This window comes from Trachemys scripta, chromosome 2, assembly GCF_013100865.1.
Source record: "Trachemys scripta elegans isolate TJP31775 chromosome 2, CAS_Tse_1.0, whole genome shotgun sequence".
In the NCBI taxonomy this organism is placed as follows: Eukaryota; Metazoa; Chordata; order Testudines; family Emydidae; genus Trachemys; species Trachemys scripta.
Window position 1 is genome coordinate 150,635,827 of NC_048299.1, and position 27,233 is coordinate 150,663,059.

Here is a 27,233-nt window from a genome sequence, read left to right on the forward strand (position 1 = left end):
TTCTGGGTACAGAAGTTAAGATGACTGGTAATGCCCCAGGCTGTCCTTATTACCCTTTTTTATAGCTTGGCACTCTGCTCTTTTCCGGTCCTGTGGAATCTCACTCGTTTTCCATGACTCTTTGAAGATAATCGCTGATATCTCCTCAGTCAGGCTCCCAGAAACCTCAGCTCCCATTTCCTTTCCTCTTCCCTGTGACCAGCTGGAGCCCTTCCTCCTGTATCTCCTTCCCATTTGACTCCCCCAATCAGCCAACCTGCTTTTAATGAACCAAGCTCCATCTTCTGGGCAGACTTTCATTAGAGTCAGGACATCTCCTCCATGCTCCAGCTAGGTTGGAGGGGGTAGGGCCCGTTCCACAACTGCACAAACCAGACTGAAAATAGACAGATCCTGCAAGGCAGATGGAAAGGGAAACCAGCTTGAGGTTTACCAATAGAGGGGAGAAACCTGCATCCCCTTTGCTATAGCTTGGGGACAGGTTTCCACTGTCTGCCAAACCGTAAGTGAGCATTTATAGGGAGGGATCAGTAGAGAGGTTTAGGCAGCACAGTACCGTCCAAAGGGACTGTTCTATCCAGATGACCCACTAAACCAGCTTCCAGATCCTTTGTGGTCCTATATACTGGTTGCCTGCTCTGTTCCTCTCTGAGCCTTCAGTAGTTGGCCCTTTCTCAAGGTGGCTATATTGTCCCTCTTCTTACATAGAGACTAATACAATACTATGGCCCAATAGAATCCAAGCACTGAGACTGGCTGCTCAAAAGGAGCAAGGGTCTGTGTCTTTTGGAAGAAGTCTTAAATGAAGTGAGGAGAGGCTCGGGAAGAGGCCGCAGGCCATCTGTGTGCTTGAAACTGGATTCTGTTTACATGGAGGAATATGAACTATATTCCTCTTGCATCTTTCCAGTCTGTAAACACTGTAATATAAACACCCGTTTGAAGGATGCAGACATTTTAGGAATTGAGTCAGACCCCAGATTCTAAATTTTTTTTTTGCAGCGGAGGCAGCCAAAATAGACTACTTCAAAATCAGTAGGTTGGCCACCACAGAATGCTCTTTTTTTTTTTTCTTCTTCTTTTTTTTTTTCCAGCCGTCTCAGTCCGGTACTGTAAGCCTCTGTTCAGCAGGCTTTTGACATAGGAGCAGGACAAAAATTGGGAAAAGCCACTTAATGTCCAGGTGAAGGGAAACTTAAGAACATCTGGCAGCGATTTCTGTGATGGCAATTTTGGAAGAGGCGGGGTGAAGAAAAATCCTCTTTTCCTATAGGAAAAAAATGCCTTTTGTTGCTTCTATAAGCACATTTTAGTTAAATGAATACATGCATAGCTTGGTGTTGCAAACATCTGACGGACGGTATTAGGTAGCACCATTTACTGAGAAGCCCTGATTTATTTTTACAGCCAGAAGGCTAGTTCTGCTTTCCGTTAAAGTCGAACCACTTTTTAAAAACTCTTCAGCAATGTGTTTTGAATTAGACTCTATGCAGACGGACTCTTGGGCCCATCCCGAGTACTCCTGAAACCAGTGGGGCTTGGCACTGATCTGCTCACGGGGATCAGATGGCAGGATTTGGGGCCTGTTTTGTTCCAGTGCTTATCACCATGGTATCTGAGAGCCTTTGGTGGTAACCATGCTAGCAACTACCATGTTCCAGCCACATCGCTCTACCACTGGTTCCAAGGAGAGGGGGACTAATTCTGATCTCAGTTACATCCATGTAACTAAGCCCTGACTGAGCAAAGCCCATGCTTAACTTTAAGCATGTACTTAAGTCCATCCGTATTCAGCAATGCACTTTCACACAAGTCCCACTGACTTCAGCTGGACTTAAGTACATGCTCAAAGTTAAACAACTTTGTTGAATCACTGGCTTGATGCACATCGTTCCCTAACACGCACAAACTATCCGCACTGGTGGAACCATCCTGACTACAATGACATGTAGAGCTGGAACCTGTCTGACAGCTATGCAGACAGGGTCAAGCTGACTCTGTTAGTGCTCGGTTAAAATAATGAACCCAGCTCTCCTGTTTGAGGCGGAGTGAAATGAGCTCAAAACTAAATTTACCCCTTTCTGCTGTTTATTTCCGGCCAGTAAATTAATGTTCTGTACCCTCTGAACTAAGGTTTCCGTCTTTCTGAGATGCATATGTGGCCCCCATCACCCTGGGTCTCCCCCTCCTTAATGTATTTATATTCAGAACACCCTTGTGAGGTATGGCAGCATTCATCCCTGTTTTACAAGGGAACTGACTTGCCCAAGGTCCTACAAGATGTCTGTGGCAGAGCAGGTAATTAAACCCAGGTGTCCCAAATCCTAGGTTAACACCCTAGCCACCGGACCATCCTTCCCCTCTAGGAGTTACGCTATGCTTTTAAGATGGCAGTAAGTTAGCAGCTATCCTAACTAAAGACTATATTTCTTTGTGTGTCTCAGACATTATCACAGCATGGAGGTTTTCACACACTATGATCTGCTGAACCTCAATGGTACCAAGGTGGCCGAAGGACACAAAGCGAGTTTCTGTTTGGAAGACACTGAATGTGAATCAGGTACCCTCGCTATATCCACATAGTGTGGGAAGTTTGTGCAGGGAATTTATTGGCATTCTCGGGATCCAAAGACAAAGCTATGTTCCTTAGCAGGGTGGATGGCAAACTTGGTCGTCCAAGAGCTGTGATTGTTCTTGAGGCTAAGGAGGCCAATGCTTCCTAGTCTTTAAACCATGAAAAGAGTTGAAATCTATTGGTGCTTGCAAAAGGTTCCTGGTGCTATTACATTAAGAATGACAAGCTTCAAAAGTACTTAACTCACTGGGTGCAGGGCTGTTTGGAAAATCTGGCCTTACATTTCTGACTCCAATGACACAAGTACTTCCAAGCCACGGATCTGGGTGATCAGGTAGGAAAAATGTGTGCATTATATAGACTTGTTCCCAGCCTCTGCTACCTGTACCCACCCCTGTAGACTTCACAGCCCAGGGAATGTTATAGCTACAACATTTTGGATGAGACTTAAAGTCTCTTGAGAGAGTTAAAAGAACGACTGGCACTTTCTACATGAGAAGTGCTAACCTGCTGTCCTGGATAAATTCCAACTCATGTATTTACATTTTGTTTTCCTAAAACTCCCCCTCTAATTTCAAAAGGACACAGAATTCTTTACTTCCTGTCATGTAGCATTGCGGCCTGCTGTCACAAACACTGCTACATTCCACCCCAGAAGTGGCTGCATTTCAGGGGGCTTCCTCGCCATTGAGTTCATACACTGCTTTGGGATGGACGCACTATCCTAAGATACGATATTCACCTCAGGAGCACTGTGCATACACTCTTCTGTTCACAGAGGAACTGCCTGTCTCATAGTGAGGTTAGGAGAATACCCACAAACCAGCTGGGATTGTTCTGACATGCACTCTGTGTCCATACCTCTTTTCTCTGTAGATGTGCAGAAACAGTACGAATGTGCTAATTTTGGGGAACAAGGAATCACAGTGGGATGCTGGGATGTCTATCGTCATGATATTGACTGCCAATGGGTCGACATTACTGATATCCCACCAGGAGATTACCTCTTCCAGGTACATGGGGACTGGGATGTGGGCAACGGAGGTGGACACTTGTCTACTGGTATCTAGCAACAAATTGGTTACATGCCTAACAATGTTAGGTGATTTCAAAAATAAGCTCAAGGTAGCATGGCCAGTCACAATAGACAGATCATGAAAAGAGGTCTAGGTTGGATATTAGGAAACACTATTTCACTAGGAGGGTGGTGAAGCACTGGAATGGGTTACGAAGGGAAGTGGTGGAATCTCCATCATTAGAGGTTTTTAAGGCCCAGCTTGATAAAGCCCTGGCTGGGATGATTTAGTTGGGGATTGGTCCTGCTTTGAGCAGGTGATTGGATTAGATGACCTCCTAAGGTCTCTTCCAACCCTGATATTTTATGATCTGTGCCACATTTTGAATACCATACAATTGTTCCAACCTTCCTTCAGAAATGCTCTCAAGTCCCTTTCAGACAAAGATTTAGGTGATTGGTGATTTTAAGTATTTTACAAACCCCCATATAAACAGCATTGTCTGGTGGGTGTGTTTGGTGGTTTTTTTAGTGAAAAGAATTCTGATCATTCTCATGCACTCCTTTCAACTCTAACATTACAGCACAGGAAGCCACCACTGCTACTTCAGTCACTTTCACTTTAATACTACTTTCATTGCCCAATGGACTGAAATTCAAACAAACCAGGGAAAGGGTGAAAAATCTAAAACCTTTCATGTGCATGAGAGCAGAGAGAAGGGTTTTTTAAATGAATTAGTTTTGTCTTGACAGCTGTCCTATTAAATACAAGTAAGTCTCCCTTTTGCCTGTAAGCTTTGAGGCAGGTACAGTGTCTTCAGTGGGGATTGAGAAGCATGTAGCTCTTTGGGTGCTACCAGCATGCAAATAATACTGCAATCAAATGTGAAAAATAATCTTCCACATGAAACTGTTTCATTGTTTCTAAGGAAATCTCTTGTGATGTAGCAAAGAATTTTAAAGGTTTTTACTAATACAGCTGGTCAGAAAATAAACTGAAAAGTAATTTTGAAAAAAAATATGCTTTTTAAAATATTTTGACCAACTCTTCTAATTAATTATTTGTATTACTGAAGAACCTTGGAGCCCTAGTCACATACCAGGACCCCACTGTGCCAGGTGCTGTACAGGGTAGATTTGATTTAAATCACTAGTCAGGAAGACTTGATTTAATCATGGTTTTCTACATAAAAGTGAATTCTTGTTGGTTGTTCCAACCTTAATACATTTTCTTCACAAATCAGAGATAGATGTAGGTTTCATTTTTACAAGGTAAACAGTGATTTATTTTGAAAACTTTTCAGATTAGTTTGACAGCTATATCAGAAAATGAATGAATGATTGTTTGGTTGTTTCATTTACCAAAGGTAATTGAAGCAGATAGTTCACCTCCCAATGACTTCATACATATCTCCAATTCAACAGGTTAATCATTAGTATTTGGACGAGAATATCACCAGACAGACATCTTAAATTGTTTTATTTAACTAACTCAACAACATTAAGTATTCTGGATTTTTTTCTTCAACAGCAAACATGCTTGTTTTGTTAAAATATTATATATGTCCCTCGCGTCTCACATTTATCTCCAGACTTCTTCTCCTTGTCCAGATCTATTCCACCCCCAACAATCTTCTATTCATTGAACTTTTAGAGAGAGGTAAGGAATTGACTGTGTACACAAATTTGTAGCGGGACAATAGGGTTGAGGTCTGTTATCTCTCTCTATATATATAAATTTAAAAACATTTTTGCTGTTAATAAGCGTGTTATCTCTAAGAGAGACACATCCACAGTCAGAGAACTGCAAAACTAAGCATCTCTGATGGTATCTTAGACTGAGCACTGAGTCCCAGTGGGTAGATAGAAGGATTAACCTAAATAATCTAGACAGAAGCCCCTGGAACCCCATAAGATTGGGTCCCTAATCCATGAACTACTAGAACTCATTTACAAAACTTTTCTTAACCATTACCTGAATATATTGTCTTGTACTATCAAATTAGAATTTATAATCCCTATTCCATGATGAGACATTATAGCTCAAAGATGTATCTTAATTAAAACTATCTTTAGATAAAATGCTTTTTTGAGGAAAAAGCATATCAAAACTGATTTTTTTTTTTAAAATGATTCATTTCTATCCACCCTGGTGCTGTACAAACACAAAAGAAAGAGACCATCTTCTTTGCCGTTTACACTTTCAATGGCTCTATGATGTTGTTTCTTTACCCTTTCCCAGGTTGTCATTAACCCAAACTACGAAGTTGCAGAATCGGATTATTCGAACAATGTGATGAAGTGCAAGAGCCGGTATGATGGACAGCGCATCTGGATGTACAACTGCCATATAGGTGAGCAGAAGCACGTGGGAAGCTGAGCTGTTCAAAAAATAGTTATTGCTATGGGATGCGGTGTGAACTACAGGTTAGAGCCAGTAGCTGGGAGTCAAATTCTGGGTTCTGCTTCTGCCACTAACTTGCTGTGTCATAGGGGGCAGGTCACTTACCAGCGGTTCCTGTTTCCACACAGGTACAAAAGATATTGGTCCATCTCAGAAGGAAATTGTAGGACAATGTTCTTAAAGCATTGGGTGAGGTGTACATCAAAGTGTTAGGTTTACTCTTCCCCTCACTCCTGCAGTAGTGTATTAATAGAAGCCGAGCTATATGTTTATCCAATTTTAATAGAATTAAATAGCCAAAAGGTAGGCAACTGCCCTTGATCCAAATTCAGAACTCCCAGTGGTGTGGCGGAAAACTGATGTGGCACCTTAGAAACAGGCGTAATTTACTCAATTTATCTGGTTTGTTGTGCATCTGCCTTTCGTGTCAGAAGCATAATTTACAGTCTCAGGGGTACCTTGCTGACAGTATCTGGTTCTCTCTGCCTCTCACAGGTGACTCCTTAGGCCAAGAAATGGAACAGAAGTTTGATCACTTCAGCGGACTCACAAATAACCAGGTGTCCACGCGGTAGAGCAGCCGGCCTCCCACTCACTATTTAAGGAAGCAGGGATGCCTGTTTGCAACTTCCCTAACCACTGCACAGAAAAAGAAACCAAGTAAACAACCCTGGACTTTAAATTAGCATTGTAAGTTATTCTCAGCAATACCCTCCATACCCATTTCAGGTGCTCAGCACACTAGGAAACAGAATTCGCTTTGTAACTTCACTCCTAATATTAAGATGATTTGGGACCAGACTTTAATTCCACTAGGCCCCATGTCCCTGCAACTAGGGCTTCACATCCATCCACCCTAACCTGTTCACTGGAGCCTCCTTCCCACCTTGTTCATCTGCACAGGTCCAGGCTGCAGTGAGCAGATCGCAGAGGTGGTGGTGGTTGTTTCCTTTGGGTGAGGACAACCTACCTGTGTCCCTACCATTGACAGTGTTTAAACATACTTCCCTCTCAGCTGCCTTGCTCCTCTCTCAGCATCTTTACGCTTTGATTTGAGTCTGAACACACACCACTGATGCGAAAACGGACATTTGTGACATTGCTTTTCTAATAAAGGTACTTAAATTCAATTCATTCTTAGTACTGCCATGAACATACCCAATTTAGCACATAGCTAAGAAAAACTGGAGCAGCCTTCCTGAGACCAGGAAGGTGCAAAGTGTAATTTAATACTGTGACATAACTTGTTCATTTCAAACGCTCCACTCATGTTTTTAGCACGATCTTTAAAGGGAACATCTAAAGCAGGGCTAGTTCGCACCGGGCTCTCTATAGTAATTACCAGAACTCCACAAAGCTCCAAGTCAATTATGCAATCTAGACCTGGAAAAGTTCCATTATTTAGTACACATCCTTGTGTTGGGAGACTAAACAGCATTTCTGTTGCCCACTAAGCTGTTCACCCAAGTGATTTTATGTACGTCTATTTCCTTCCAACACCTTGAAGCTAGATATTACATCTGTGCCTTTTCTTTAAAGGATGAATATAGTTAATCATTGTACCATCAATATACTTTTGCAAAGATAATTTATTGGCCTTTACTATCAGGGATTTGGATCTTGCATTATGTCAGACCACCTGTGTAAGCGATTTTTAAAAAAAGATTTTACACTTCGGTAAATGCATAATGGTGCTAAGTGTGTTCCTCTGTTTGTTTGAGGACGCACGTTGCTACATGTCTTCAGACACTCGCCTACTTGAATAAAAATCAACTTTGCCCAGAAAAGAGTTTTCTATGCCATTTTTGTGTATGTTCATTGAGTGACCTGGAAGCTTAGTTCTTTCACCCCTCTGCCACGTGGCTAGGGCAAGGGATTGGGAGTCAGGATACCTGGGTTCTACTCCCCCTCGCTTGCTTTGTGAGTCAACAAACCTGAGCTCTAGTCAATTCTTAAATTACAGCAAGGGCTGGTATTGCATCAGCTGCTGTGTCACCCTTTTTTGAGGCCTTAATCCCATGCCCTAGTTCTAAGAAAAGCTCCTCTCCCTTTGTGTTCGCTGAAAGACTCAAACTGTGAAACTGACTAGATGCAAAGTACTATCAAGTGCAAATAGAAAAATCACTCAGTTATGCTAATGTCATTAGGTGTGTAATAAGATAAAACATTTCAGTCCAAAGTGTGATTGAAGCTGGATGTGTCCCTTTAACCTCATTTTTGCTCTCTCTAACCTACCTCACAGGGGTGTTGTGAGGTGTAAGGAATGCCTGCTACGTCCTTTGCTAATGTCTATCAGAGGATCTTCAAGTATGTAGCTAATAAATACTAAGTTATTCCTCTCTGCTTAGAGAGAGGCATCTGGCAAAAGTTTTTGCACCTACAGTAATCTGGAAAGCTCCATTTTGTTCTGAGGAGGTGAGACTTTACTAAAGGCCTGAGCTCCTGTAGTGGGAGTCTTGCAGCATCAGGTGCTACAACAATAAAGCAGATGTCAAGTTCTGGCTTCCCCCCCCCCCTCTAATCAGTGGATAAGAATGCTCCTTGTAATACTGCACCATCACAAACCTGAGCATGCTTGTTACGTACTGTGTATCAAAAAAACCTGATGCTGCCACATGCATTTGCTGCTTATCAGTTTTGTGGTATAACTTTATTTTAACAAACGTCAGCTTTACAACTTCAGTAAACATTAAACAGCTATTGACTCCTGCAAATGTGTTGCTCTGTTTTTCTTGCTTACAATCCAGGCCAAAGGTATTCCCTTCTTCCCTCCCGCAACCTTCAATCTAGGGCAGCTCTTCCTAGAGACTATACATTTTAAAAGAATGTAGTTCTTAGATCAAGGAGGCTTTGCTGTTGTACCTATCACAGCCCAGGAGTGGAGATTACCAAAGTGGCTATGAACTGCTTTGGCAGGGTAGTGATAAACACCTGCTGGGGAACAAGATAAGATGCTCTCCATAGTAAAGAGCTAGTTTACAATGGCCTCTGTACCCTGGATTAGTGAGGCATAATTTGAAAAACTAAATGGCCAGTTTCCCAGAATGCAACAAGGGAGTTCAATATCAATATCAACAACAGTCAACTTGGTTCCCTTCCCCCATTTAAAGAAAAAAAACTCCACAGTGTGTCCTAATGTCAACTCACTGTTCTGCATGCAGTTCGCTATCCCACCCTGGCTCCTTCAAAGCTTGTCTTCGGCTCCGAGTCAGTTTACTCTTCCAGCTCCAAGTTCTCGGGCTGTAGCATGTCACCACCTGAGACACTCTGCTTTTTGTGCTGCAAACCCAGAGCCCTTGTCACCAGCCTTCTAGCCACTGCAGTGTCAGTCTGGGGTCTCTCTTTAGCCAGCTGAAGAAGCTCTAAATAAAACAGATGAGAAATCAGACAAAATGGAGGAGAGGGGGAAGTCTCCCTAATTGTGTTCCTAAAATAAGAGGATTTAGTCTTGTAGTTAAACTGGACTCTAGTCTCAGCTCTTCCATAGAGTCACCATGCAATTACAGGCAAGTCATTTCACCTCTGTCTCAACTACCCTACCTCACACCAGGGGACTTTACTGACTTGCCTCAATGGGATGCTGTGAGGCGAAAGTCATTGTCTGTAATATGTTATAGATTCATAGACAAAAGGCAAAGTATTCTATTCAAATGGCTTAAAACCTGGTCCCTTGCTGCAGTGGTAGAGAACCTTCTGTGATTAAAATTCACAAACTGCTTCAGAACCACTCCTGGCAAAATTTAGCAATTCAGATACCAAGACAACAACTGATTTCAGTTGAGACACTCACTCTGAAAGCCTAGCGCTAACCCCTCAGAACGTGGCGGAGTAGGAAGGCAGACTGCTTCCACTATTAAGTATTTTTAAATGATTGTGTATGTTTTAAAAGGCTTTTCTGAAGAGCCCATTTGCCAGGGGCTACCGGCAATCGCTGCCATTAACCACCAGCTGGCTCGTTTTAAAAATAATCCAACATTTTACCAAGTCCAAACCTGCAGGCTGAATAATATACAGTGGATTTGATACCAGTAGAGTCGTTTAACTGTTTGCAAACTTGAAATTATCCAGTGAGCAATATGGCTTGGCCTGGGTTAAGATTGTTCAAACAAAAAAACGGAAGGAGGCCCAACAGCGGCAAAAAACAATAAGAGGGACAGAGGCTCATTGTACCCACCCACAGCTTGGAAAATAAATCACTAATATTCTTGACAAGGTTCTAAAGGGGACACTGTCAGCTAATTTAAGTTTTGGTAAAAAAAAATTTTTTTTAATTAAATACAATTTTGTTCCGGTTCAAACATTCCTCTGCAACCCAGACATCACACCCCTAGCCTAGCGCACAAAAATCAGCATGTGAAATAGACCAGTCCCTTCCCCATACAAGCGGAACAAAGTGGATTGGATTCGTTGAAAATTTCAGTTTCAATAATCTAGCAATGCTAGTAACTCAGGAAGTGCTTAAAAAAGCGAGTTTCCTTTTAAATCATTAATACTGAAATGTATTTTGACTGCACTATACTGTACAAGAAACAGTATAATTATATGTACAGTAAAATTTTATATTTGCTACAAGATTAATGGCATTTTTCACTTTTACTGCAGCAAGCATAATTGATTACAGTATGACTTTAAAATGAACTGAATGTTACTAACTATGAATGGCTAAGCTTAAACAATTTTATCTGAATCTGCTACTGAATAATAAAATTATGCCAACCACAAAGTACTAACTGCTATTGGTTTCATTTTCTGTGATATTTTTTATTTGTTTGAACTAATTAGTGTAGGGGGGAAATGTACCATGAGACTCTAACATCAATTAATATACGCCTCAGATCCCCAAACATCAGTGGTGGAAACAGATCTCATTCTTGAATGCTATTTATGCTTATACAATTGAAGCAAGTGGCATAGAAAACTAGTCCCAGAATCAGTGCTGAAGCCCCACTGAAAACAATGGAATTTAAGCACGTGCTTAAAAGCAACCAACCAATCAATCCCATCTATGCTGTCAGAGCTCAACACAGTCTTCCTTACTGTGAATCTAATTCTACCCCAACACTTTTGGTACCTCTCACTGAAGCCAGTGGGAACGGTGACTGTACCAGAGAGCAGAACTGGCTCCTGTGTTACTGTACACAATGCCTCCTGTTGTGACTTACTGCTTTTCAAAAGGATATTTGCTAATAATGCATTCAGCAGCAGGCTGTATTTCACAGAGGACACGTGTGGAACAATGCAGAAGTTACGGCGTTTAACAGGCTATGGACAAGATTTTCGAGGGTGGGGATATCCCTGCAGCTCTCACTGAAATCAGAGCTGTATGTGAAAAGCAACTTTGCAAATCAAGTCAGTTATTTAGGTGTCTAACTGTAGGCACCCAACTTTAAAAATTTTGGCCCTATACTAAAAAATAAAATCTATGATCTTCCTCTGCATGCTTTGTCCTCCTGTTACAAACACATCAGACTACCACTTGATCATGCCACTCCTTAAGGCAGCAGATGGTTTTGAGGTGTACCACAATAGTCAGAAAAGGGACTTGAAACAAGACTGAGTTAGTGTATTAATACCCTTATTCCACCTCTGAGGTGCTCCCCTTCACAGTCACTTCTCTAATCTACAGATCCAGCTGGATCCTTTCTGCCTCGGGCATCATAAGTCAATCTTCCATGAGTAGAATTAAGGTGACAATTGATGCATGAGGCACAACAGAATTCAGCTCACCCTCCTGCACCAGAACAGCGTCAATAAAGCCACAAGGAGTAAACACCTGCTTTTAAAGCAGTAAAGGACTTTACCGTGGGTTTATTTTTAAATCCAGTATAATTAATAAGTTAGTCACAATAATCACCCCTAGCAGCAGCAGATATGCAAAACAAGGAGCAAACACAAATCAAAGGTTTCTTACTTGGTCGTTGAAGTGCCTTGGTTTTAGACTGTCTTGTCCCGTGAATCAAGGATCGGATCTTTAGAGAAGGATAACTCTGTCCCAAGGCCTGAGATGCTTCAAAGAATAAAGATCACTACAGTCAACAAGCTGAATTTTTTTTAACTATAACAAAGTTCAGTACACCGGTTGAGATCCTCAGCTGGTTTAAAGCAGTATAACATCACTGAAGTCAATGGAATGACACCATTTTATCTCAGCTGATGATCTGGCCCAAGATTTTTAGTGGAACAGCAGAATTTAGTCAATTCACTCAGATATTGAATCTTGCAGTCCTTGGGCCTGCAAACTCCCACTGAAATTCATAACTGTTTTGTTCAGGATGGGTCAAGGATGATAGGATCAGGCCCCAAATATAGAGTGAAGGCTTTCTGAATATATGCACAGCCAGACATCAACTGCTCCTAATGAACGTTATGAGCTGAAGCTCAGGATGGGGGTCAGTTTGCCATAAGGTCAGGTATTTGACCTAGATGTCACAAGCGCTTAATGATGTCCATAGAGGGTCACACATCTCCTTTGTTGTAGGCTTGCTAGAATTTTGTTCATTTTAGAGAATAAACTCAGTTGGCAGAACGGATTCCTTTCTAAAATGGAAAATGATTCACACACTAACTCCTTATACAGGGATTCCCAGCAGCCTGTTTATTACCCAAGCCAATTAAAAACCTGCTAAGTAGCGTTTCCCCAGAACACTTACTTAATAGAAGAGCACATCAACAATGCAGAATTAATTCTAGGTTCTTGTGTCAGAAGTTGAACATGTGGTTTAAAGTTTGGGGGAGGTGGCAGTGTAGGGGGGAAATGTACCATGAGTTTCTATTAACATCAATAAATATACACCCCAAATCCCCAACATCAGTGGTGGAAACAGATCTCAGTCTTGAATGCTATTTATGCTTGAACTGGCATCAGTGTTTTGCAGCTGCTTAAATTCAGTACTGGAATGACTTGCATGCACTGTCAGTGGTATCTTCCATGCCTGTTACAGAAGGTTACTTCATTCAGGGATCAGGACACCTAACAGATGTGGGAGAAAGGCTTCCACTTCCATACGGCATGTGAGGGGGACGAGAAGTTACAGAACTCTCCACGCCCACATAGGGAAATGGATTTCTTTTCAACTACCAATGAGAATTTGGGATGAAACTGGATTTAATTCTAAATACGATTTCCTTACCAATACTACTCTGTGGAGCTGGCTCTTTCACATTCCACCTTACCAGAAGGAACAGGGTGTCTTCTTTTTAGTAACAGAAACCCCATGACGCTCATTGCAATTCAGCTTACAGGCCAAGTGGAATTTTAAGGCTCCGCAACTATTTACCATGCGACATTGGTGAAGTCCCACCAACACCAGAAGTTATTAGCATCTTGGCAAAAAATCAAGTCACATTACCTGCTGCCAGACTGGAAAAGATACCCAGGGCATGAGTGTCATCGACCCACTGAATTTTGAAACCACTCTTGCTACAAAGAAAAAGGAGAGCAACACCATAAACAATCTGACGAATAGTCTCCATAGTAGTAATATCAGTACTTAGGGGTGCTTTTCATCCATAGATACCCCGTGCTATACAAAGCATTATCCCCTTTTTATAGGTGGAGGAAGATAGAAGTAGCGGGGCTAAGTGGAACTTATTCAAGGCCACACAGCGACTTAATAGAAGAGGCGGGTACAGAATCCACGTATCCTGAACCCCACACAAATGCCTCCCCCCACCACCAGGGACTTGTTGCCCTCAGTGATTATACATTTCTTTAATTTCAATCTCAGATTTAGGATTTGTCATGGAAAGCGCTAAGCATTATTTATCATTTGCACAACGATTCAGACATAAACGGATTCCTCCAGTGTAAATAGGAAGTGCAAGCATCAGAAAGGGGTACCCAAAAGATGGTACAAAATCTAACGGGGGGGAGAGAGAGTTTTTAATCGCATGAAAGCCAACCAAACAAAACGTTCAAAGATTCTCCAGCCACACTGGAAACTCAAATGCCGTTGCTGTGTGCTAGGGGCATGAGAATTGGAAAATGATCAATTTCGTTTTAATGGTAGGGTTCAGCCCAATTCCGCTATCAGAGCTAAGTGCATAAAGTAAATGCAGAGGACAGACTGTAAAAAGTAGCTTGTATCTTTAGGAGTTTTACTATTAAGTTAAAGGGGCTCATACAGAAACTTACCACCACACCATTATGTACATTAAGCGGGCAGTAGGGGAGGGGAAGAGCATGAGTGTGTCTCCATCTGCAGATGCAGTTCAAACATTTTTGCAGAGAGGACATAGTTTATTAGAGGCGCACCGGTCACAGCTCCACAGTTAAGGGGATGAATTTTGTTCTGACCCTATAATCAATGCGCTCCTTAAGGAGCTTTGATTGGATTACTGCCTGTGTGCTACACATTTACATGATCAATCTTAGCAAAGTAAGGACCCAATCCTTACTGCATTTTCAGCAGAGAAGCCAAGGACTGAATATACTTTAGGAGTTGAACTCAAATCAATGGGTGTAATTTTACTCAGGAACTCAGATACTACAGTGATGAGGGCCATTTAAGAAAAGAGCCCCGTGGTTAGCACATGAGCCTAGAACTTGGGAGAGCTGCTCACGTCATTCTGGCAACTGGCACCACTGATGTCAAGCGAATGGCTCTAAGCATGGCGAGCAGGAACTGCCCTGTTCTGAGGTAGGTACTTACTGGAACTCTGAAAATGCTTCCATCAGATGCTCCGTTTTCAGGGATGGCAAGAAATCGTAGATCTCTATAACATGTCCAAAATCTCCTTCATTGATCTGTGCATCCCCATAGCTGGAATAATCGAACTGGATCTTCTCGACGCTAATGTCCTTTACAGTCAAATAAGTTGCAATCTGGGAGGAGAAGCATGTTAGATGTCAAGGTGCACTTCTAACATTGCAGGAGAAGTCAATGAGCAAGGACATTTAGGGGTCTTCAAAAATGCAATGTTCTATCAAGCACAAAGTATGCCTGCATATTTTACAGAGCTAGGGGCTAGGGTGTGAGCCTGGGATGAGGACTGAGTTCAATTCCCTGCTCTGCCACAGCCTTCCAGTGTGACCTTGGGCCGGTCACTTAGTCTCTCGGTGTCTAGGTTCCCCACCTGGACAATGGGGATGATAGCACTGCCCTGCCTCCTGGGATAAATGCAATAAAGATCGTGAGATGCTCCGATATGGAATGGGAGCCATGTATGATACTTAGGACTGATCCCACCGGAAAATGGCATAACCAGTTTAACCACCAGTTTTCCCCTACACACTGCCCCGGAAAGACCCCTCTCTAGGGATGAGAGGGGAGTTCAGCTCCCAACGCCCATTCAGTCTTTTGCCTATGCTGTTCAACAGACCCAGTTAGCAGCAGAAGGGCTTTAAGATGGAGACTCCTGGCTGCTAGGAAATGGATTGAGACCCACCTGTGTGTACCACACTGCCCACTGCCTGAGCCGTCCACTCCCCAGTCATTTTACAGTCACAGTGTAGAGACTAGTTGGTCCTGCCATGGGTGCAGGGGACTGGACTAGACCTCTCGAGGTTCCTGCCAGTCCTAGGATTCTATACTTTTAAGTGCTTCAATAAAAGCAAGCAGGAGCCATAACCAGAGGTCTGCCAGAGCCATGACAAAGAGGTGTCCCAGGGACTCCTCCTCTCCCTTTTAGAAGATGACAGGGCCTATTAAAATCACTGCCACATCTCTAATTCACAGCCTATCTGCTGGTCACTACTGTCACAAATCCAGTCTCTAAGGTAACATTCACATCCAAACCTTTACCTCTTGCAAGAGTTCAGCACCACAGTCATCCTCTACGCTGCTCTGCTCATCCACTGCAGGGTTTTCGGTGCCTCTATCCTCCGCAGACAATTCCAACCCACACCGCAGTCTGCCCGCCAGGACTGTACAGTCCTCGTCCTGATCTTCTGGTAGGGATATCTTTTGGGCACGATCCAGTACACAGGTATCCATGCAGTGCTTATCCTGGTCTGCCAGTACAGATGGTTTTTTACCATACTCCATTCCGCGGGCATCCATACAGCTTTGATTCTGATTTTCTGGGAGACTTAGGTTTTGGCTACGCTCCAATACGATGATGTCTGTACAGCCCTCATCCTGGTTTTCAAGTACTGAAGAGTTCTTGCTGTGTTCCAATATGGAGGCATCCACAGACTCCTTATTCTGGTCTTCTGGTAGGGATAGGTTTTTGCTGCACTCTGATAGAGTGGCATTCATAGAGCCTTTATCCTGGTTTTCCAGGACCAGTACATTTTCACTACACTCCAATACACTGGCATCCATGGTATCTTTATCTTGATCTTCTATTTGGTGCAAGTTTTTACTACACTCCAATACAGTGGCATCTGTACTGCTGTTATCCTGGTCTTCATGTTGGGATAGAGTTTTGCTACACTCCATTACAGGGGCATCTGAACAGTCTTTATCCAATGCAGATAGGTTCCTGGCACACTCCAACACAGAGACATCTGAACAGTCCACTGGACACTTGTTACTTTTATCACCACCGATTTCACCCACAATATGTTCTTCATATGCCTCTTTAGGGCCCTGGACTTCATGAAGTTCCTTGCCAGGGACTGGATCAAGATGACTTGCTACCCTGCTGGAATTTGTAGTGGCCTCAAAGTTACCCAACTCCTCTGGGGTCCCATCGGTTGCATTTTCAATGCAGCTCCCTGCCTCTCGCACGACATCATCATCTGGCTCAGCTCCAGCTCCGGCCAGGCTTTCATTTCTCAACTCCTCCAGTTTTTCGCGCACCACCCTGGGAACATACAAAGCTTTATCCGGCTTCCTCCGGGGCGGTCGCCTAGTCCTGCCGATACCTCTGTTGACTCGAGAGCCATCGGCAGGCATCTCCGCGTGGCGCAGCCCTGCGGCTCTGCCTCCTCTGCCTCTTGACTGGAGAGGGCGGTGGGATCTCGCCGTGTTGCTGGAGGAACTGTTCTGATCGCCAGGCTCCTCGGGCAACCTAGCACCAAAACAGGAGGGAAATACATGATGTGCTGGGACGCTTCAAGCTGCAGTAAACTTCAGCAGGAGCAGCTTCCCCTCCCTCCTATTACAAATCAGTGTTATTGACAAGATCAAGAGTATAACCACACACAGTCACCAACGTACTGCACGCTTGCATCCTTCACAGCAGCAGCAGCAGATCCAAACTGCGGCCCACAGATCACTTGCTGGTGCTCTGAGCAGAGCTGGCTAAGTCACTAGAGCACTGGCTCCACACCCTCCTCTCCAGCTGCTTCCGCCAGGGTCTAGGCTCTTCATTGCAGGGGAGCCTGGAGGCCTGTAAAAGCAGCTGCATAGGAGGAGGAGCCATTTTAGCAGACTGTGCTACATAGGAGGAGGAGAAAACCGAGAGGAACATCCAAGAAAGATGGAGAGAAAGGAAAGCAGCTACTGGGCAATATGTCCAGGGCACAGTGGGAGAAAAGGACCAACTGTTAAGCTGCATACACGGGGAGGAGGGAACCAGGCACGTGCATTAGCACATGAGAAGGGGACCAGGTGGCAGAGAAGCCTGCTGAGCAACAGATGAGAAGGGGAGACAAGAAGCTATTAATTCAGAAAAACGGCTATGTCAGGGGTGGGCAAAATTTTTGCCCCGAGGGCCACATCTGAGTATGGAAATTGTATGGAGGGCCATGAATGCCCACGAAATTGGGGGTTGAGGTGTGGGCGGGGGTGCGGGCTCCGGATGGGGGCACCAGAAATGAGGAGTTCAGGGTGCGGGAAGGGTGCTGGGGCAGGGGGTTGCGGTGTGGGCTCTGGGATGCAGGAGGGTGCTCCAGGCTGGGACTGAGGGGTTTGGAGGGTGGGACGGGAATCAGCGCTTACTTCAAGCAGCTCCTGGAAGCAGTGGCATGTCCCCCCTCCAGCTCCTACGCGGAGCTATGAGCAGGCAGCACTGCGCGCTGCCCTGTCTGCAGGCGCCGCCCCTGCAGCTCCTATTAGCCGCGGTTGCTGGCCAATGGGAGCTGCAGGGGCAGCATGCAGAGCCCCTGGCTGCCCCTCGACATAGGACCCAGAGGGGGGACATGCTGCTGCTTCCAGGAGACGCAAGCCCCAGACCCCACTCCCCGGCAGGAGCTCATGCGCCGGATTAAAACATCTGAAGGGCCGGATGCAGCCCCCGGGCTATGCTCTGTATTCATCGCTTGACGCGCCACCCAACTGATCATCACCAAAAATTGTTCATAAAGTGAGGGACAGAGTAAACCGCTGGGCTCTAATTCCTGATGGAAAAAAAATTCTACATCTCCTCCTATTCACTGGGGACAATACAATAATAGTGGCTTCAGACACACACCCTGGTGGGTTAAACGGGCAGCCCATCCACTTACATTTGGCCCAACATTTAACTTCTGACAAATCCCCAAGACTAACAGGCATTTTTCAACAATTTTTTTTAAAAAGGGGTCAAGGAAAACAATTGTTTTAACAATAAACATTCATCTCCTGCAGGGTCTGCGGCCCAGACATTGCAGCACTAAAATGCTTCCCTCCTCAATCTAGAATTCCATCTGTCCACCTAAAAGTGACATCACAGCCACTCCGGCCTGAATCCAGGCGGATCGCCAGACTAACACTGAAAGAGACACAGTCAACTCACTTTTGACTCAGAATTTTTAAAAAGAGCTTCTATAGAATCTAAGTCCGACAGATGTGTTGAAATGTCCCATGCTGTTGTTTTCGGTTGTAATAGGAACTTTTGTTTTTAAACACATACAAACGTCCCTCTGGAGGTTTTGCAACCCAAACATTGCAGCAGTGGGTATCTGAAAACAAAAATGACTGTGCACAAACGTGAAAGTGATTCTGCTGATTCTTCACAGAGAGAAATGCCAGGAAAAAAAACAACGTGACCAAATAGCATAAGTTACTGACAAACAAATTCGGTTTTTTAATTCTCTCACTTTTAATCTTAAAGTGCGCATAACAAATAGATATTTAATACATATTACTTTTAAGCTGACAACGTCCCTTTAACTGGGGCACCATAAGGTTAAGTAACTTGTCCAAGATCACACAGGAAAAGAACGACAGAACAGGAATGGAATTCAAGAACCCTGACACCTGGCTTTAACCACTAGCGCATACTTCCTTCCAGTTCTGGGTATAGATCCTGTTCCCTGACTCAGATCTGGGTCTAGATCCCACAAGTCCTGACTCCCTACTCTAACCACTAGATAATACTCCCTTACAGATCTAGGTACAGAACCCAGGCCTCCTGATTCCCTGTCCTCTGGGGGGAGGGATAGCTCAGTGGTTTGAGCATTGGCCTGCTAAACCCAGGGTTGTGAGTTCAATCCTTGAGGGGGCCACTTGGGGATCTGGGGCAAAATCAGTACTTGGTCCTGCTAGTGAAGGCAGGGGGCTGGACTCGATGACCTTTCAAGGTCCCTTCCAGTTCTAGGAGATGGGATATCTCCATTAATTATTATAACTAGACCGAACTCCCTCGCCTTACACATCTGAATAGAATTCACTGTATTACAAAAGTAGGATACGGCTATTAGCTTTTTGCCTGTATTCAGTACAACTAGGCAGTTTGGTGACTGTCATGGCGTCGCTTTGATTGCATGCCCCCAACGTATTGCTTGAACCCCAAGGGGTGAAATTACCCACAGTTGTAAATTCAGACCTATTGCGTGAATTGGGGATGGATTGTTTTGTTGTTCAGGTATGTGACTGGCAGTCAGGACTCCTGGGTTCTATTTGTAACTGACTCACTGTGTGACCTTTGCAAGTCACTTAACCGCTCACTGCCTTTTTCCGTATCTGCAGAATAGACCAGGGATCAAGCCATCCTCACGGGGTGCAGTGAGTGTCAGTGCCTTGTGCACAGTAAGGGAGAAGTAGTGTTGTACCTTATGACTGAGTGACATATAACAGTCCTCCTCTTCCATCCTTCCCCGACAGAAAAGCTGCTTAACAAATCGACATTGTCCACGGTCCTGTGGATCAGGTACCTGAGGCGGCTGGACAAGGGGGGGAACAAGAGAACTCTGAAAAAGGAAAACAGACAAGGCATCATCAGCTTGGAGTGGGCAGGGAAGGGGAAGCAGATCTTGCAAGTCCCCATTAGTGACCCCAAGTCACTCCTGGAGTAGGGTCCTAATTCCATACCCAGTGGCCAGCAAGCCACATCCCAAAAGCCAATTGGCCCCCTAGCTGGGAGCAACAGCAGAGGGACTAGAGAGCGAACAGTCTGTGGTGCCTGATGTACCCTCTCACCCCTCTAGGACACGACTGGGTTGGATTAGACTGCTCTGCTGTTGCCCATTGTTTTATCTATCTAGGTACTTTTATGCTCCCTCCGTCACTGTAATGATGTGACTTGCCAACACTGGCAAATTTAGCCTCACAACACCCCTGCCAGGCTGTGCAGGGTTATTACCCCGGGTTGCAGGTGGGGAGCGGAGGCCCAGGGAGATGAAGGGACTTGCCCAAGGTCACACAGGACAGAGTCTGGAATAGAACCAGGTTTCCCGAGCTCCAGGCCAGTGCTTTCACCACAAGATTATCCTTCTGCCTTTATCTGTTCTATGGAAAAACACGAGGGCATCAAGGTGGAGGCCTGTCAATCTGGCACCTTTCACCAGTGGTGAATTCACAGAGAAACCCTTTATTATGTGTATCTTCAGAAATTAGGAGGTCAGAAAAAAGATATTCTGTTTCACACTGCATGGCATTTGTACACACAGTAAAATCAGATCTAGTTTCACTCCCAGGTACCTTGCAACTGGACTTTAATATCTTCCTCCATCTAAAATACGGTGATAAGTATCCAATTCAAACAACTGGAGTCCAAGCAAGTCTACCTGGAACACAGCATCCCTCTCTCCCTTCTAGTCCCTACTCTGTGACAGAAGCTCATCTGAATCTTCTTATCTGTGCACAAGAAGATAGGCAAAACATACTTCTAGGGCTCAGGTAGGCCAAGGGGTCTGTGTTCATCATGCCCCAAAATCATTTCTTCTGGGACAGAGAACACTGTGCACAGGAAGGCTTTAGCAGGGAGGGTCTGATGAAGAACAGTTTGATCTTGAACTATTGGTAATAACTCACCAAGCAGGGACATCAAGTGAACAAGGCTGTGAAGTGACTGGTGCAGAAGCTGCCAGCATCCGGGATAATCCCACCCAGGGAAGAATAATAGTTAGAGATGGGCCCAGGGCAAAAAAAAAACAGGTACAAAATGCCTGCAGTTTGGGAAAGTGCAGATCCAGCTCAAACTTGGTAACTGACCCCTCTTGCTTTAATGGCCCAAACCATAACCCAGTTCTGAATGGTCTAGGACAGTGGTTCTCAGCCTTTCCAGACTACTCTACCCCTTTCAGGACTCTGATTTGTCTTGTATACCCCAAGTTTCACCTCACTTAAAAACTACTTGCTTACAAAATCAGACATAAAAATACAAATGTGTCCCAGCCACACTATTACTGAAAAATTGCTGACTTTCTCATTTGTACCATAAAATTATAAAATAAATCGATTGGAATATAAATATTGTACTCCCATTTCAGTGTATAGTACACAGAGCAGTATAAACAAGTCATTGTCTGTATGGAATTTTAGTTTGTACCGACTTCGCTACTGCTTTTTCTGTAGCCTGTTGTAAAACTAGGCAGATATCTAGATGAGTTGATGTACCCCCTGGAAGACCTCTGCATACCCCCAGGGGTATGCTTACTCCTGGTTGAGAATCACTGGTCTAGGACATGGGATCTGGTTCCAAATGTTGCAGCTCAGCCCCCCATCTCGAATAAAATCTTTCGTCCTATAGGGCCCATCTGAAGCTACAGACATACAGCAGCAAAGAATTGCAGCCACCCCTGGGTGGAACGCACAGCCACCTAACGGCACAAAGCACCCTGCATGAGAGTGGGCAAAGGGGACCACAAACATCTTATTATTCACATGGGGTAAAAAGGGCCCAGGTTTTGTGGCCCTTATCTGAAAGCTCCTGCAATGTAAACGGCACAACATAAGCCACCTACTTCTCATGCTGGTTTTGGAGCAGAAAATGGTCCAGTTCTTCAGCGACCTTGCACACGAAGTCATTCTCATTGGGGGAGAGGAAGACGCCATCCAAGCAACGCAGCGCCAGGGTGACAGTGGGGGGGTGGCCTGATGGAGAGTGGAATGCAGAGGAAGAGGGTGACAAAAGGCAGCAGGGGAAGGAAGGGAGGGAAACGCAAATGCTTTAGCTCCTTGGTGCTACTGAGGTCTACAGTGGTTTGGCACTTCAGATATAGGCTGCATGGCAGAGACCACACCCTCCACCCAAAGTCTTATTGCTTTCTGTACAGACATCAGCAAGGCCCAAAGCAAATTCCCCGCCCTCCCGGGATCCACCGCAGCCCCCACCCCCAGCAAGACCCACAGCAACCCTCCCGCTTCCCCAGCACCCACCCCCAGCAAGACCCACAGCAACCCTCCCGCCTCTCCAGCATCCACCCCCCCACCTCCCAGGCATCCACCACCTCAACCCTCGCAGGACCCACAGCAACCCCCCCTCCCGCTTCCCCAGCGCCCACCCCCAGCAAGACCCACAGCAACCCTCTCGCCTCTCCAGCAACCTCCCTCAGCAACTCCCCCCCCCATCCATCCCCAGCAGGACCCCCAGCAACCCTCCCCCCACCACATCCATCCCCAGCAGGACCCACAGCAAACCTCTCCCCCCCGCCCCCTCCAGCATCCACCATCCTACCCACAACAGGACCCACAGCAACCGCCCGTCTCCCCAGCATCCTCCACAGCAGGAACTCCAGCAAACCCCCCCACCTCTCCAACATCCACCACTCTACCCACAGCAGGCCACACAGCAACCCCCCCCTCCTCCTCCTCCTCCCCCCCAGCAACCCCCGCCCCAGCAACCCCCCTGCCCCCGCGGCATCCACCACCCCCAGCAACCCGCACTGTGGTCGCAGGACCGGACACCGAGGGTCGGCCCCTCTCAGCTCCCCGGACGCTGCCCCGGGCCCGGTGCCGGATGCTCCGAAGGACGGGGGGCAGCCGGAGCGGCTGCAGCGGGGGGCCGGGGCCGGCCTGCGGGGGGCAGGGGGCCGCACTCACCGGCAGGCCGGGCACCAGCAGCAGCTGCACCGCGCGGCGTCTGAGTCCCGCTTCCCGGCTTCGGCTTAGCCTCCGCCTGCGCCGCCCCGCGGCCCGGGGGAAACACGGCGGGCCGGGCTCCCTGCAGAGCCGGGCGGTGGGAGGGGACTGACTTGTGCCTGCCCCGCTTGCAGCAGCCGTGAAGGCGGGCTGTTATGCTCGGGGATTAACGCTCCTTCGTTATTTGCATGAAGGGTTATTGCTTGGGATTACCGGGACCCCTGTGCTCGGCGATGTACACACAGCACAAAGCGGTGGCTCCCTCCCCCAGAAGAGCTGACAGGCTGCAAGGCAAACCTGGCAAGGGCCACAGCTACGCCCCTGTAGTGTGGACACTCACTACAGCGTCTGAAGGGGAAGGGGTTCCCATAGGAAATTCATCCCAGGGGTCGGCAACCATTCAGAAGTGGTGTGCCGAGTCTTCATTTATTCACTCTAATTTAAGGTTTTGCATGCCAGTAATACATTTTAACCTTTTTAGAAGGCCTCTCTAATAAGTCTATAATATATAACTAAACTATTAAATTAATGGAGATATCCTATCTCCTAGATCTGGAAGGGACCTTTCAAGGTCATTGAGTCCAGCCCCCTGCCTTCACTAGGAGGACCAAGTACTGATTTTGCCCCAGATCCCTAAGTGACTCCCTCAAGGATTGAACTCATAACCCTGGGTTGAGCAGGCCAATGCTCAAACCACTGAGCTATCCCTCCCCCCATGTAAAGTATGTAAGGTTTTTAAAATATTTAAAAAGTTTCATTTAAAATTAAATTAAAATGCAGAGCCCCCCCAGATCAGTGACTAGGACCTGGGCAGTGTGAGTGCCACTGAAAATCAGCTCGCATGCCCCCTTTGGCACGCGTGCCATAGGTTGCCTACCCCTGCCTTATCCCCACAAGAGGCAGAATCTAGGTCCACGGATGAATTCTTCCATCCACCTAGCTGTGTCTACAGGTAAGTCAACCTAACGGCAGCATGCAAGGGGTGAAATTTTTCACAGGCCTGCGTGCTATCCCTAGGTCACCTAAGCGTTACGTGTAGGCCATGCCTACTTCCAGGCAACAGATGGGTACAGACGGACGGGGGAGTACAAGGAACCAGTGCTGACCAATGGCCTCTGCTCAACAACAGCCTAACTGTTGTTCTACCTTTTGTAGGCATCACAGCAAAGACGACGTGTAAGGAGGACAATGAGGTAAATTCACGGATGATAGGTGGATACTATGTCCTAATCCTTGCTCTCACCCTTTACACTTGGCCTTCCCGCATCAAACCATTCTAAGGAGCGCTGCACAGCTAGATAGAAGCCTTATAGATTTGGGGAGGGGACCTGGAGTCCCCTCTCTTCCCTAGCTCTCTTAGTCCCATCCCAAAGGTGCCCCCCATAACACACCAGCTTCCAGATGCACAGCAGCATTCAGGGGAAGTGTTGTCCTGCAGCTTCCATTTTAAAATTTGGACCCCGGTCCTATGAACTCCAATGGTAACCATTACTCCATGTGAGACATCCCTCCCAGGCAATGGGACAACTCTCCAAGGAAGGGTTCGCAGGACTGGGCCCTCAGCAGTGCTTAATTTGTAATGAAAGATGTGCTGGGGCTCAAGCAATTGGATACCAGGACTCAAGCCATTTTTTTACTTTAATAACCGACGCAGCAGGCCCAGAGGTGCCAGGGCTATGAACAACCCAGTCCAGAGGTGCTGGGGCCCTGCGAAGCCTGGGCACAAATTAAGCACTGATCCTTAGGCTCAAATCCACAAAGGGACCCCTTAGGCTGGGGCTGCACATAAAAACTAGATCAACCTAGCTCTGTCACTCATGCCCTGAATGCTGTAGTTAGGTTGGAGGAAGTATGTATGCTACAGCTGCGGCACTGCCGGTGTACCGGTTCTATCATTGACATAGCTTAATCCCCAATCCTGCAAAGATTTAAGGACACTCCAGGACATGAATAATCTCAGTGCACTTAATACGACGACACACTTGCCTAAAATTACTTACATGCACGACTGGGCCTTAATTTGTTCCAGCACTTTGTAGGGGTTTAGATTATCCTACAGTCATGGGCCCAGATGATCCCTATCACAGCTGTCAACTCCAATATTTTGGTACATTACTCCAGTTCCAAGTGCTACAGTCTCCTCTACACCTAGATCTTAACACCACTTCTCAAAATATGATTGGTCAATTCAAGTCATTACAGGCTTGGTCCAGCGACCTCTGCTCACATGACTCATCCTTACTCACACAACTATAGACTAGTTGGGCTGGGCAATTTCTGCCTTACCCCCGAACAATGTTTGATGCAGAGTTAGCTGCTTCTTATGCAGTCATTCTAATCCAGCAGGTATTTCTACTTAGGGATTCATTAAAGCCTCTTCCTAATGAAAGCTGGGCAAGACACTGGCAGGGCTGTATTACATTTACCAGGCTTGATTCTCTTCCTTTCACTCCAGTGTAAATCAGGAGTCACTATAGAAGGCAGTGGAGTTATACCAGTGCAAGAATCAGATTCGGTATGTGTCAGTAATTCTCCATTAGACTTCACTAGCTAGGGACAAAACAGGGTAGAAACCCACTAGTTCTACTTCTATATAATAATGATCACAAACAAATTGATAATTAATACATGTTATTTGATGGCTCCTTCCTCATCTATCACACCAGGTGAAGGGGCAAAGTACAAAACCAAAAAGCAATAATGCATGAGAAATACAATCACGGAGATCAATCATATGCAATCATTGTGCCATGCTAATGGCTCTTCAGGGCTTTTTTAAAGCATCTGCTACTTCAGCAGATGCTGGACCCAGGGCAGTATTTTCTCCTGGTCCCTCTCTAGTTTTCCTCTGCGCTGGGCACTTCATACTGTGATACTTTAAGGCCACGATCCTCTGAAATATTTAGGCACCTAACTCCCATTGAAATCATTAGTTAAATTCTTTGAAGTAAGTTGTAAAGTGCCTAAATATCTTTGAGGATCTTAGTTGGGGGATGGGTGCATCATCCTGTCTCTGTGGAAAATGATCCTATCTGGATATTCCCAATCCATCACTACTGCCCATGATAATTTTATTCATGGCTCATAAGGAGGCTTAATAATCACATTATACAGCACTTTACAACTTCAAAGAACTGAACTCATTAACCAGTTAAACTTGGTTACTCAAGAGTAAATACTGGTCATCTAGGAGAGGTTAGGACTTTAACTAAAGGCACAAGACACTACTTAAAGTGGGGTGGGGAATCACAAGGAGCTGCATACCCAGCCCCTGCCCCCCAAAATAAAAAAAATCAAACTGGATCTGGACTACTGAGGGGCACACTTTAAGCACTGTTTTACCAAAGCAGCTGGTCCCAGATTATGATAGAACCCCACACACACTCTTTTAAGCACTGACTAAAGGTCAAACAAAATTGTGTCCATGCAGTCAGGCTCCGAGCTCTAGCCCTTGAATTATGACCAATTTTATTCTCTATTCTTTTCTTTTAAACAAATCATAACCCCTCCTGCAGGGCAACTTACTGACTCCACAATCACTGGAGAAACTCACTGAGCCGTTTCTCCTTCTTTCTCTGATTAACTGCTCCAGAATCTTCTCTCATTCCAGAATTTCCTCTCTCTCTCTCTTAAAGGGCCACCATAGTCACACTGCCTTGAATCTTGGAAACTCACTAGGCCAGGGGTGGGCAAACTTTTTGGCCCGAGGGCCACATCAGGGTGGCAAAAATGTATGGAGGGCCAGATAGGGAAGTCTGTGCCTCTCCAAACAGCCTGCCCCCCCATCCGTCCCCTCATTGCCCCTCCTCAGAACCCCTGACCCATCCAACCCCACCCTCCTCCTTGTGATTCCCCACCCCACTTTAAGTAGTTGTCCCCTGACTGCCCCCTCCCGGGACCCCACCTCCTAGCCAACCCCCCTGCTCGCAGTCCCCTGACTACCCCAACCCCATCCACACCCCCGCCCCCTGGGACTCCCATGCCTATCCAACCCCTGCCCCCCATCCGCTGACTGCCCCCCCAACCTCTGCCCCATCCAACTGCCCCCTGGTACCCCCTGCTCCCTTACCATGCCGGAACCAGCCATGCCGCCGCGCTGCCTGAGAGGAGCAGTGGGCCAGAGCACTG

The 27,233-nt window shown here is 45.8% G+C and overlaps 2 protein-coding genes across 4 annotated transcripts in view; one reads left to right on the plus strand and one right to left on the minus strand.

The window, feature by feature from the left end:
* The window catches only part of LOXL2 (lysyl oxidase like 2), a 102,086-nt gene extending 93,628 nt beyond the window's left edge, over nt 1–8,458 (plus strand). For all 3 annotated transcript variants that reach the window (XM_034761842.1, XM_034761843.1, XM_034761844.1), the window contains 4 exons: nt 2,445–2,560; nt 3,452–3,588; nt 5,833–5,944; nt 6,490–8,458. In XM_034761842.1, coding sequence (XP_034617733.1) covers nt 2,445–2,560; nt 3,452–3,588; nt 5,833–5,944; nt 6,490–6,569 — 445 coding nt within the window. In that variant the 3' untranslated portion in view covers nt 6,570–8,458. The remainder of the gene's footprint in view (nt 1–2,444; nt 2,561–3,451; nt 3,589–5,832; nt 5,945–6,489) is intronic.
* A 167-nt stretch (nt 8,459–8,625) lies between these two features.
* Nucleotides 8,626–27,192, minus strand: R3HCC1 (R3H domain and coiled-coil containing 1). The gene is made up of 9 exons (XM_034759536.1): nt 27,175–27,192; nt 23,067–23,232; nt 21,989–22,118; nt 19,856–19,993; nt 15,738–16,950; nt 14,646–14,818; nt 13,344–13,414; nt 11,906–12,001; nt 8,626–9,356 (listed from the first exon to the last, which is right to left on the minus strand). The coding sequence occupies exons 1-9, from the start codon at nt 27,190–27,192 to the stop codon at nt 9,208–9,210; spliced, it is 2,154 nt and encodes a 717-aa protein (XP_034615427.1). The 3' UTR covers nt 8,626–9,207.
* Nucleotides 27,193–27,233: the final 41 nt, after the last annotated feature.